This window comes from Triticum aestivum, chromosome 7B (genome assembly GCF_018294505.1).
Source record: "Triticum aestivum cultivar Chinese Spring chromosome 7B, IWGSC CS RefSeq v2.1, whole genome shotgun sequence".
Classification (NCBI taxonomy): domain Eukaryota; kingdom Viridiplantae; phylum Streptophyta; class Magnoliopsida; order Poales; family Poaceae; genus Triticum; species Triticum aestivum.
Genome location: NC_057813.1, coordinates 468,439,684 through 468,452,968, shown reverse-complemented (window position 1 = coordinate 468,452,968; position 13,285 = coordinate 468,439,684). Strand labels below are relative to the sequence as shown.

Genomic DNA, 13,285 nt, shown 5'->3' with positions numbered 1-13,285 from the left:
GGTATTGGCCACCCGAAGAGCCGCCAGCTTCTCCTCTCGTGCATCTTTGCAGTGGACTCGGGCCAGACACAGAGCGACATCTGCACCACACCGAGCCGAGGACTTCTTCCATTCCTGCACTCGACCAGGGATCGTGTTCAAGCGGGCCATTAGTGACTCAAGATCATTCTGAAGTGTCTCCTCAGGCCAGAGCGTCGAGTCGATGCGAGATGTGGCGGCCTTCAGCCTTGCGAGATAATCCACGACAGCTGCAACGCGAGACTCCAGTCGGAAAACATCCATGGCAACTTCGTCATTCACCGGAGAATTGACGGGGTCGAGGTTTGGCTCCAGTCGGCTGGTTTCTTCTTCAAAGTTTTGACAAAATTCTGCAAGGGTAATCACTAAGTCAAGGGGATAGTCGAATGGAAGAAGCCACAGTTGGAAACGTTTGCCAAACATGGAGGTTTACCTTCGAGCATAAGAAACAGCTTCTTGGCAAAGACACTCAGGAAGGCCTCCAGTTCAGTCTTCTTCTCAGTCAATTTGCTGACTTGGTCGGTCAAGGCAGCTTTGTCAGTTCTCAGTCGACTGACTTCTTTGTTGGCAATCCCAAGAGCAGTTTTCAGGTTGGTATTGTCTTGTTCGAGCTTGGTGACTGAAGCTAACTTCTCGTCAGCAAGCTTGATCTTTTCAGCTAGCTCAAGGTCTTTCTTCTGCTGGGCCTCCCTTACCTTACCTGCAAGACACAGCAAGATCAGATGTTGAAACAACCAAGAGGAAAAGCAGTCGTCAAGTTCTCACCAAACATACCTTCAGTCTCCTCCTTCGCCTTTGTCAGCTTCTCCTGAACCAGCTTCAAGCTCAGCTCGACTTGAGTATGTTTCTGTTCTAGCTCTGAGTAGCGAGCCACAAGATCACAGGAGTTCTGCGAAGAACCAATCGACTAAACGTCAAAAGTAACTCACTTCCGAGTGAAAAAGGGAAAAAACAAGTTTCTAAGACTACAGCCGAATACAAGCATTCGACCGTAGTCTCGGGGACTACACCCAGTGGGTGCACTCAGCGTGCCCCCACTAATTCTGTTGAAGACAAAGTCGACCAGTCGACCTCAAAAAAAAAAACACACAGTGTGCGAAATCCAGTCGACCAGTCGACTGACAGAAAGATTGACATCATAAAGCCTAAGGCCGACTGCCAGCAGTCGACCTTAGCCTTGGGGACTACACCCAGTGGGTGCACTCAGCGTGCCCCCACCGGTTTGCGAAATCCAGTCGACCAGTCGACTGGTAGAAAGATTGACATTATAAAGCCTAAGGCCGACTGCCAGCAGTCGACCTTAGCCTTGGGGACTACACCCAGCGGGTGCACTCAGCGTGCCCCCGCTAGCACGGAGTTTATTCGACACACCCAGTGGGTGACTAATATAAATCCCGGGAAAAAAAAGTTTTTGGTAGCATATCCAACAGAACAAACAGCAGTCGACTGACCTGGACATTACTTTGGAGGGCAGAGCTGGCGTCATAAGCTGCCTGGCTCGCATCCCGGATTGTCTTCAGCTGCTCCATCATGAGTCCTGCCTGGCGTATTGCCTCCTTCGCTGCACCAGCTTGGTCCTCTGGGACGTGGTGAGTCGTGAAGAGGGAGGGCTGCTGAGCACTCGTCAGTGGGGTCGCGAAGGTCACCGTGTGTCGAGTGGTGTTCTCTTCCTCCACAGTCAGAATTTCAGGCGCTGACACATCCTGAGGCACCTTACTGGCGGGTGCTTTTCGACTCCTCCTGTGCTTCAGCGGCCCTTCATCCTCATCATCATCAGGAAGATCGATAACAGTGTTGGGTAGAGCTGCGGAGAAGGGTCAGGATCAGAGATCACGAGTCAGTCGACTAAGAATGGTATTAAGAGCACAGTACCTGGATTCGAAGTTGCTGCATCTTCCATCTCGTGGTCATCGGCCCGGGCCGAGGTCTCAGAAGTAGCTGCGCTGTAACCCCAAAGGATCAGTCGACTAACCTCAGCGTCGACCAGAGATAAAGTTCGCACAAGAATAAGAAAATATGAGCAACACAATTACCCTGATATGGTGGGAATGGACACCTTCATCTTCGGCAGGAGCTTGGTCGGCTTCGATGAGGCCGCCCTGGGCTGCTTCGGCGCCTTTTCAGTCGGCGCCGGAGAGGTGGTCCGAGGGCGCTTGGTCGACTGAGTGGCAGTCGCTACCCCCTTACCACGTTCGGTCGAGGGGTCGTGGACAAGTTTCGACCGCCTTTCTGAGCGCGATGGAACGACCTCCTCCTCCTCTTCTTCCTCGTCCTCGATGTCATCTTCATCACCTTCATCATCATCATCGTCGTCGTCATCCCCTGCAGCATCCGAGTCCCATTCCTCCTCTCCCTGGCTCTCGCCCCCGCTCGCCTCGCCCCCGCTCGCCTCGCCCCCGCTCGCCTCGCCTTCCTCAGTCGAAGCTTGTGCCCCATTGGGCATCGAGTACAGCTCGGTGAAGGCCTAGCAGTCGCCCAAACAAGGATCAGTCGACCAGTCGACAGGGTTAGCAGAAATGAATACGACAAAGACATGATGGAAAGCAGAGCAAGCGTACCTTGTTTGGGACGCTGTCGTGGTCGAGTGGAGGAATCCTCCTGGCTCCGCGCGGGTTGTCCCTGTTTCCGGTAACGGCTACCATCCACCTTTCCAGAGTAACATCGTCGACTTCTTCTGGATGGACTCTGGTCTCGTCCGCGGGCCCACAATACAACCACATGTAGTGACTCCGGAACTGGAGAGGTTGGATGCGGCGCTTGAGGAAAACCTCCAAGAGGTCCATGCCTGTTACTCCGTCCCGAACCAGCTGCACCACTCGCTCCATCAACATCTTCACGTAGGCTTTCTCCTCCGGAATTAGCTTCAAAGGGGAGGGCTTGTTCACTCGGTCCATGGTAAACGGAGGAAGTCCACTCGACTGCCCTGGCGTCGACTGGACCTGGCAGTAGAACCAAGTCGACTGCCAGCCTCTGACGGACTCGGGAAAAGACATGGGCGGGAAGGTGCTATTGTTCCTCACCTGAATCCCCAGGCCCCCGCACATTTGGACGACTCGAGTCTTCTCGTCACCAGGACTCGCCTTCTTCACGGTCTGAGAGCGACACGTGAAGATACGTTTGAACAAGCCTCAGTGCGGTCGACAGCCCAAGAAACCCTCACACATGGACGCGAATGCAGCGAGATAGGCAATGGAGTTTGGAGTAAAATGATGGAGCTGCGCTCCGAAGAAATTCAAGAAACCACGGAAGAAAATGCTTGGTGGCAAGGAAAACCCCCGATCGACATGAGTGGCCAGAAGCACACACTCACCCTCTTCTGGCTGTGGCTGCCACTCCTTCCCCGGCAACCTCGCAGCTCCGTGAGGGATCAAGCCCTCGTTGGCCATGTCGAGGAGGTCCTTCTCCGTGATGGTCGACTGGATCCAGTCGCCTTGGACCCAGCCTTTCGGCAGGCGGGATCTGGACGAGGATCCTCGGCGGCTGGTGGATCTCCCCTTCGCCTTCTCCGATGCCGACGCCTTCTTGGCACGCTCCAGCGCCGCCGTCTTCTCCTTGGCCATGGTCGCCGGTGGGATGCACGAAGGGAAGCGGTGCGGAGGCGAGAGCGGGCACGCTGAGCAGGGAGGAAGGGAGCAGAGGGAGAGAGGGAGAATGCTGAGGCGCAGCACAGAAATCCTCGCCGGGCACATTTATAAGGTCCCTTCCGAGTGGCTGACGTGTGGGCCCGGTCGATCTAATCATATCTGTGAGCAGTTATGGGGACTGGATACGTGGCGAAAAAGGCGGCGCGGAGATCGAGGCGTCTACGCCCCGTCCCATCCGAACGCCGCGGTCTGCCCCGCTTCGCGCGCGCCCCCAAATTTCGCACCCCACAGAATCCGCGAGCAGCAAATCAGTCTGTCAGACGCGGTGATTCCGGCGATCCGTCGCTCGGAGATCGACGAAGCTCGAAAGATCACTCGACGCAAAAATAGAATGGATCGAGTCGACCGAAGACAAATTGCTCCCTGTCAACGAAGAGACTCTTGGATCCAGAACAGCGCACAACTAGAGCGCAAAGGTTAATCGGAAACGACATCGACTCCTTCTTCACTCGAAGCCTCAATCCATTCGGGGGCTAATGATGGGGTTATGTACCTAGGGTAGGGTCACGGACCCGTCCCAAGTAACTTACCCTAGGACATCCCTAGAAGAGGTCACCTTCCAGTCGACCAACGAGGACTCACTCGACCAACGAGGACACACTCGACTGGCCTGGAGGACTCGACCACGAAGACGCACTCGACCACCTGGAGGTCAAGAGGCACTCTGCACCGCAACGGTCTGTAATTAAGTAGACTTTATGATAGTAAAGGCACTTTATGTGGGGCGTTACCAGTAACGCCCCAGACTTAACTCACCTTAAACCCTCTCCTGCGTGGGCTGGCTGGGGTCCTGGCGCACTCTATATAAGCCACCCCCCTCCACAGGCAGAGGGGTTCGGCACCTTGTAATCCATACATTCATAATCCACTCGACCGCCTCCGGGCTCCGAGACGTAGGGCTGTTACTTCTTCCGAGAAGGGCCTGAACTCGTACATCCTTTGTGCGTACAACCTCTCCATAGCTAGGACCTTGCCTCTCCATACCTACCCCCCACTCTACTGTCAGGCTTAGAACCACGACAGGGGGGACGAGGAGAAACGAAACGGCAGCCAATCAGCAGCCATAGCGCGTTAGAAGGCGCGGGACTCGACTGCATGCGGCATTTATTCTCCTCCATGCAGCGCATGCTAAGTCAGGGGCAAAATAGTCCAGAATTTTACTCCAGCAGCTGTTCTTGGTATCCAGGATTCCTCTTATACGCAAAGAAAAGAAAAACGGAGGGAGCATCTTTTTTGGCATCATATCTTCTTTCGTATTAATGAAAGAACATACAACTCCGTGTATGGTTCAAAAAATAATCAAGCACTAAATTTGAAGTTCATTGAATTGTTGCTTTCTTATGCTATTTCCACAAATATATTGATAGACCTTTAAAGTTGCTACAGTCTACAGTCAAATACAGGGTCTCCTATTGTGGTCATATAGCAAACAATCTACACGTGTCTCAATCTCTCTCTTTCTTTGTATAAGTAGGAATACCTCGAAAAAACCCAGGAGAAATCTCCACAAATCAACAAACACTGCTTAGTTTGGTGTGCTGTTGTATGTCCCAATATTTAAGGGCTGCACCGCAGATTGTGATCCAGTGATGAATATGTGTTGATAGATCAGCGTCCATGGGAAGTTGTGTGATTTCTATGCCTTCAGAAACCATTATATCAAGATACCTATGATTACAATTATTTCTCAAACAGAGAAAAGGAAATTAAACAATGGTCATGGTCCTAGACTCCCAGTACAGCCGGCAGTACACATTGACGAACAGCATATGCGACACCACCTCCAGCGTAGCAAGCACTCGGACCACTACTGTATCGCAACCTTGACAAACCGACAGCCATGAACGGGAGATCCATCTTATCCGACATGGCTCCGTTAACCGCCGGCGGCAAGAGTGGGGGGTGCGGCATCAGGGCATCTCCAGCCGCGCCCCCAAGAAGGCCTCCCCAGGCGATTTTTTCGCGCCGGCGCCGAAAAAACGGCCCAGTCGCGCCTTCAGGAGCCCGATTTTCGCCGGCTTGGGCCGAAAACAGTGCCGGCGGACCCAGCCCGAACCTGGCGCGCTGGGGGGCGCCCGGGGGCGCCGGGGCGAGTTGTTTTGGCGCGAACAAGCCGCGGGCCAGCCGCATCAGCGACTTCGGCGCCTCGTCTCCCCCCAACGGCCTCGGTTCCCGCGGGGAATCAATGGCAAGGCTGCCGTCGGTCAGCCTTGCCATTGATTCCTTCACGGGCGGCGCTTCACGGGACGGCGCGCCGACGCCTCCCCTCCCTCGCACGCGTACACACGGGCGCGGCCCGGCTATAAAAGCCGGCGGCCACCACTCCACTCTCCTGTACCCCCACCAGCCCCGCCCGCCCCCTCGCCGCCGTCCAGCCCTCCCTCTCCCTGCCTCTCCCGAGCGCCATCGCCATGGCAGAACGTTTCCCCGGAGACGAGGCGGCGGCCAACGGCTTCGGCCGTCGTTCGCTCCGCGTATTGGAGTCCTGGCTCCTGTTCCAGGCGAACATCCCGGCGCCGCCGGACATGCGCGCCGGGCCATCGGGGTGGAGACTCAGCGCCGGGGGAGTGCCCGTTCCCCCGTTGCCCGACGCCGCGGCGAAGCCGGAGTACTTCGCCGAGGAGGTCGAGATCGCGCGCGCTTCCCTCATCGACGCCCAATGCTCCCTCCCCCAGTACGCCGCCGACAACCACGCGGCCTGGGCGGCGTATTTCGAGCGCCGCCAGCAGCAGCGTTTGGCGTCCACCAACGGCGCGCCGGTGGTCGGCGGGCGGCAGAACAGCGAGGGGCGCCACCTCTGGTGGAGCGTCCCCGGCCGCACACTCGGGGGCGTGCTCATGCACCTCGAGGGCGGCAACGACCCGCCGTTGGCGTACCTCCCGGTGCAGCACCAACGCGTCGGGGCATGGGCGCCAAGGCGGTTCGGGTCCTCCTCCTCCTCTTCCTCCTCCCGATCCTCGTCGCACTCCTCCGGCACTCCGGCCCTACTCGGCGTCAGGGCCGAGCCCGCGCCGGAATCGCCGCTCGGCCGGCGCACTCGCAGCGCCGGCATCGTCATCAACGAGGGCGGCCGGCGCCCCCCCTCCTCGTCGGCTCCTCCGCGCTTCGTCAAGCCAAAGACGGAGCCGCGGCTGGCGCCGGTGAAGACGGAGCGGGGGCTGGTGCCGGTGAAGGCGGAGTTCGTCGACGACGACGCGGCCCTCGGATGGGCACGACAGGACTCCATTGCGATGGAGAAGGCGCGCCGGGAGAAGGCGAAGGAGCGCCAGCGCGCCGCCCTGCGCCGCTTCGAGGAGCGCCGACGTGGCCGCGACGAAGACGGAGTCGTCGTCCTATGCGACAGCGACGACGACGACGACGCGCCGCCGCCAGTCCACCATGGCGACGTCGGGTCCAGCCGGGGGGTCCGCGTCAAGGAGGAGAAGGCCGACGACGACGATGGCGGCGACGGCGGCGACGACTTCAGCCCCTTTCTTTTTTAGATTAGCTTAATGTAATGAAAATGCGCGAATTTGGCCAAAATTCGCCATGTTTAGCCGAAATTTAACTACTCTTTTATCATAACTTCGCCGAACGGCCCCTTTTTTTTAAAACACTCGCCTGGGGGCGGCCCTGGGGGCCGACGGCTGGGCGACGACTCGCCCCCAGGGCCTTTCTTTGCGCCGGCTCACCCCCAGGCGGCGCTTTTAGACGCCCCCTGGGGGGCCAACGGCTGGAGATGCCCTCACAATGCAGGGGACACAGAGCTTGGAGGGATTGAGGAAGGTCCCACCATCGGTGGAAAAGTCGGGCGTCGTGGCTAGGGTCGACGCAGCATCGCGGCAGGCGACATGGGAGGTGGATCATCCGGGGGATTGGATCGCAAGGAGGAGGGATGGGGCGTTGGTCATTTTTTCCTAGTTTGAACCAATCGAGAAAAGGCGAAGCCGCTCAGGATGGTTCTTTCCTGGTTTACGGGATCTTCCCCCAATATCTACACAGGAGAGGGGTATGTGCGTGTGGTTCTTTCCTGGTTTTCTTCCATGCAAGAGAGAGGTCGAGGTAGACGCTTTATTTGGAAAAATATCGGTGGGATGTCTCTCCATCGATGGGGAGGGGATCGATCGATGGGAAATGAACAAATCAACAACTACGTACTGAGACTTTTCGATGGGGAGGGGATCGATCGATGGGAAATGAACAAATCAACAACTAAGACTTTAGGATTAGAGATAATACTTTCACAATAAGATTTGTTTGTCATGTTTTACTTGTTAATTTCCTTAAAATCCATTGTTTGCTTCCTAAAAATCCATTATTTGTTTCCTAAAACAAATTGCATTAATGAGAGAGATCGGTTGATTTGGATGAGTTAGGAAAGTTAGATATCCGAGATCTTTTGTATGTTAGGAAAGTACTGATTTTTTGAAAGAAAATAGTGAAGAGAAAAATAAACAAATGGATTAGAAAATCAGTGGGAGGTGGGATGAAGAAAAACTGGACGAAAATAAACCGTACCAGGCTACCAAGTGCTTTATTAGGAGTAGAGATTTCTCGTCTTTCCTTCTATATGAAAAGTTAGTGCCCCTGCTGATTCCTCAAACATTAAAATATGTGTCTCATGAGTGAATAATAATGGTGTTTCTCTTTATCAAAATTATGTACAAGTTCACTAAGAGAGAGGTCCACAAAGCGTTCCAAGGAACAAAGACATGTTGACCATTTTGTTGTTGATGTTGTTGTTGATGCTGCTGTTACCGCAAACTTAAAGTTTAGGTGTAACAAAAATGTGTCTCGGGAGTGAACTCAAAATAACGATGTTTCTCTTGATCGAAATTATGCACAAGTTGACCAAGAGAGAGAGAGAGAGATCCACAAAACGTTCAAAGGAACAAAGACATGTCGACGATGTTGTTGTTGCTGCTAGCTGCTCCATCGAACGGAGCAGCAGTCATGCATGGAGTGCACGCGGATGCACCCTCCAACGCTCACCCGCAGGCTTGGGGCACATTGGCCACGCCTTGCCTTTCAAGCTCGCCCATGACGCTGCCCAACGAAGGGGGCTTCAGCCCCAGCGGCAGCGGCAGCCACGGTTTGGATAAAACGTCACCAATGGCCGCGTCTATGCTCTCATTTGACTGCAAAAACCACAACAAGGTAGAGAGTGTTAACTAAAACTGGCTCAGCCACAGTAGTGCAGACAGTAGGATGGATGGAATTGTCGTGTATACACGTACTGGTTGTGCTTGGAGCTGGAGCTGCGAATCTTGTTGGCTCTTGCTCGCCAGCGCTGGTGCCGGGGAGGGGGACGCATAGACTGGGCACGGCATGGCCACGGGCACGGGTGCAGCAGGAAATTTCTGAATCGGCAAAAATATTCATCTCGTCAGTTTTTGGTAGAACAATTGCAAGGAAATGCCACAGCTTACGTATCCGCGAACTGCTCACCGGTGTCATCGGCATTGCCATGCAAGGAGTCCCATGGGTCGGCATATACGCCGCGGGCCCCTGCACAAAAGCAAACCAAAACAAAACGTAAGAAACAACAAGCGGCACGAGCACACAACTACACAAAGACTGGCATCGGTTGTAGTGGTACTACGTTTGCACGTACCCTCATGTAAGGGTGGTGCCAGAAAGCCGGGTCGGATGGCGGCGGCGGCGGGGGAGCCCACGCCGGCATCGGGGCACGGGGCATTGGGTGCCTCGGCCACATCGGCATCCGGGGCGAGTCCATCGTAGGGTGACCCCAGACGTGCAACGGCCGGGCGTAGTGCTGCATGGTTACCGCCGGAGGAGGAGGAGGAGGGTGCGGCGTCGAGAAGCCGATGGTTGGCACGGTCCACATGTTCGAGTCCTGCCTCTTCACGGCCGCAGCCGGTCCGCCGGCGGCGTACATCTGTCGCCGTTGGGTCCAGCTCGCCGCCTCCGCCTCCCGCGCAATCATGTGCTTCCGGTGAGACCGGTACTTCTGCAACGAGATACGGGGAAATCATTTAATCGATCGGCACAGTAGTGGGAGGGATGAGTCTATGCCAATTGTAACGTATTTTCAATGGCGCCCTAGAAATAAGCAGGTTCATATTTCAATATCCAGATGCTCTTTTTGCGATGGATTTCAATATGCATTTGTGCGGTTTGAAATCACAATACAATTTGCAAGCAATTAAATACCTATTATTCCTTGGCGAGAATCATCGTCAGCCAAACGATTGGATACATCAATCTATGCTAACCATCCACAAAGGAACACTGAGCTTAATCGGGACACCCTCAAATTACTGTTTACTATTTCCTGTGTACTCAAGTTTATACTTCTTGAGGTCCCAACAGTGGGCCGTTACTCAGACAGAACTCAGGTCCAATTATAAGGTTGACAAACTTACCGTTCAATCCGTGAACCTACATCTATATGGGTACGTAGATGATTGAACGGTTGGGGTACGGTGTACCTACTGGGAAGAGTGGGACGGAGGACACTCAAAACTGTTCTTGGAATGTATAACAAAGGTTGCTCTACTTTGACACTTTTGAGTTTTGTCATAGGTGCATGCATTACACCTGACATGACGACATGCATGTTTTATGGCTAGTGAACGTACGACATACATTATCACTTGAATTCTGAGCATACATTTGCATGCATGGCACATTTGTGCGAGTCATAGTTCAAACTAACTAACTCTATATCTGCATCCCTTTGTGCTAGCTTCGACTATGCACAGTTTTCTTCTAGCTCTTTCATAATACTCCTTCCGTTCTTAAATAATTGTCTTTCTAGAGATCTCAACAAGTGACTACATACGGAATAAAATGAGTGAATCTACACTTTAAAACATGTCTACATACATCCGTATGTTGTAGTCCATTTGAGATGGCTAGAAAGACAAATATTTGGGAACGGAGGGAGTATTTGGTATACCTGATTGTGAATTGCAAATAGAGAGATGTGCAGCTGTGTGGACTGCTCTTCTATTGATCTTCCTTAGCTCAGAGTTTTTTTTTGTTGATTTATTAAACTAGGTCCCGATCGAATACTGATAGCTAGTACAACCATCAAAGAATAGAAGCATAATTGAGTTTATATATATACGGAAAACAATCAATGTTCAGTTTCAAACATCAAGTTTCATGTCTGCACGCACCTGCAAATGGCTTGCTATGTTGTGCCGAGTAAGTGAGTTGATCCCCATGATCTCCAGAATCCTAGACGGCACTGCCTTGTCGATGCCGAGCTGCTCTACGGCCTGCACGAACCTCCGGTGCAGCTCTGGCGTCCAGTCCACCTGCAGAGAGGGCACGCCATTAATACCACACGGTGCAAACCTAAGCAGTACTGCTGTATAAAGCTTCTACATATGACCAATAAGAAGCATGAACGCACCTTGGCTTTCTTCTTTCCGTGGGAGTTCTTGCTTGACGACTTGTGGCGGCTCTCGGCCTCCGTAGACGACGACGTTGTTGACGACGGTGATTTTGCATCTGGCACAGTGGGGCGGTCGCCGCCACCCATGCTTTCGCCTACCTCGGCTTGATTACACCCTCGCTTCTCGTCTCCAAGTTCTGACTCAGCGAACGCCGTGTTATCCACGCCGATGATACCACCGGCTGGACTGACCGAACCGACGTCCTCCACGGCGGCCAAGAGCTCGGCGCAGGGCACCTGCTGGTCCTGAAACTCCTCGACGCCCGCGGCCGCCGCCTCGAGATCGGTGAAGATGTCGGCGGGGTCGACCTCCAGGTCCGGGAGCGCATCGCCGTCCTCCAGCCTGAGGAAGAAGTCCCCGAAGTCTATGTCATCGACGGTGAAGTCGAAGTCTATGTCCAGGTCCACCACCACTGCTGCATCCCCAACCGTCTCCATGGGCGCGACTTCGGCGCGCTGCTCGTCCGCGTCGGCGGCGAGGCACCTCGCAGAGGACACGGCAAGCATGTCGGCCGCTCTAGCCACCACAGCCAGCTACGTGCAAGTTCAGCTCAGCTCAGCGCAATGCGGCGGAAGCGACGGCACGTTAGGTCTCAGGCGCCTCCGCTGCTAGCCAGCTAGCGCTGCAGGCCCGATTTGAGCGCTGAACTTACACCGGCATGCAGTTCGTGGGGCGGAGCTGTGCCTGTGCTGTGCTGTGCCCGTTGCAATGGCGAGTATGTATGTATGTATGTATTCTCCGGGCGGTATAAGGGGAGGTGGGAGGGCGCCTGTACGCCACAAGCTCGCAAAGATTTGCCGGATTCGTTTGATGGGTGGGCTTGTCCGCGAGCGCAAGTGCAGCTTGGTCGCTTCCGCGAATTATTGCGGGCAGTGTGTGGGTGAGCCTTTTTTGAGCAAGGCCTATTTCCCGATTATTTCGTTTGCCGGCACCCAAAACTCGGAGAGGGCAAGGGCGCCGGAGAAGCGAACAAATACTGACAGTGGCTGCGTGTATATCGGCTGGAGACTGCCGCGCACGCTGTCGCTGCCCACGGATGGGAGAGAGGGACAGGACCAGTGGGGGCAGGGGCCGTGTGTGTTTGGAAGTGGACCGACCCGTTCAAATCACCGGTCATCCAGCCTTGCGCGCGTTAGAATTTTTTTATTTATCCAACATGCTATATTTATCCTTCTAAATGAATATTGTATTAGTTGGTGGAGGTTCGTGTACTTCCTCCTCTCAACTCTGACAAATGGGACCATGAAATAGTAGGACGTGAGAGGGAGAATATCAGGTGCTCCGGCTCCTTAGATGATACGGTGATACGAGCTTCTAGACCGTCAGATCTCAGATCAAACGACATGTGAGGGGCTACTGCACCTGCATGCGATTCATGAACTTCAGATATGCTTTTTTGCTAAATGTTTAGAGTCCCCTAGGAGCCATTGGATCTGAGATCCAACGGCTCCCGATAGCTCATATCACCGTATCATCTAAGATGCTGGAGCACTTGATATTCTTCCGGACGTGGGAAGCTAGCAAGGTAGCAGGGTGTGTTTGAAAAATGATTTAAATAACAGGCTATAGCCCCGCTATAGCATTTTGAGCAGGGTGCCACTAAGTGACTAGCTATAAGTATTGTGTGTAATCTTCCGAAAACATCTGAAATAGTCGAATGTAGCCTTGTTATAACTGATTTGGAGAACCATCACTATTTGTCATAACCCGCTATTCAAAACAATGGATTGGATGAAGGGCTGCTAGGGCAGCGATCTCAGCCTCGGGCCTTCAAAATGAGACGTAGTATAGCGTTGCCTAAGAGTATCTCCAACAGACTCTGTCTTTGCAATAAGTTCCATGTATTTGGAGAATTGAGGTTAAAGGCATCCTTCAACACGCTCACATTCCCTAATAAATTATTGGGATGTCCCAAGGGTCTGCCCCTTCACTCCCAATATAATGGAAAAATTCACCCCTCTTAATCCTACTCCCAATAATTGCCATATCCACGCGCCGCCATGGGAGATCATTGTACCATCGTCGGAGGCACGTAGCCCGCTCGCCGCTCGCCACATCACCCTGTAGCCTGCCGCCAACCGCCATCCGCCGCTACCGCCAAAGTCCGCTGAGCCACCGGAGTCCGCTTAGCTACCACGACAGAAAGAACAACATCACATTGACAAGTGGGACCTCAAAGTCAGATTTAGTATTGCGAAAAAAATATTGGGGCTCTGA

The 13,285-nt window shown here is 53.8% G+C and overlaps 1 protein-coding gene across 2 annotated transcripts; it reads right to left on the bottom strand.

Annotated features, from left to right (window-relative positions):
• Positions 1-8,267: 8,267 nt before the first annotated feature.
• LOC123161005 (probable transcription factor GLK1) lies at positions 8,268-11,804 on the bottom strand. 2 transcript variants are annotated; one of them, XM_044578853.1, is made up of 6 exons: positions 11,026-11,804; positions 10,787-10,927; positions 9,244-9,612; positions 9,090-9,149; positions 8,879-9,001; positions 8,268-8,779 (listed from the first exon to the last, which is right to left on the bottom strand). In XM_044578853.1, the coding sequence occupies exons 1-6, from the start codon at positions 11,572-11,574 to the stop codon at positions 8,630-8,632; spliced, it is 1,392 nt and encodes a 463-aa protein (XP_044434788.1). In that variant the 5' UTR covers positions 11,575-11,804; the 3' UTR covers positions 8,268-8,629. The 2 variants fall into 2 exon arrangements, with proteins under 2 accessions (XP_044434788.1, XP_044434789.1); XM_044578854.1 differs by having other exon boundaries at positions 9,256-9,612; positions 11,026-11,802.
• Between the last annotated feature and the right edge of the window lie 1,481 nt (positions 11,805-13,285).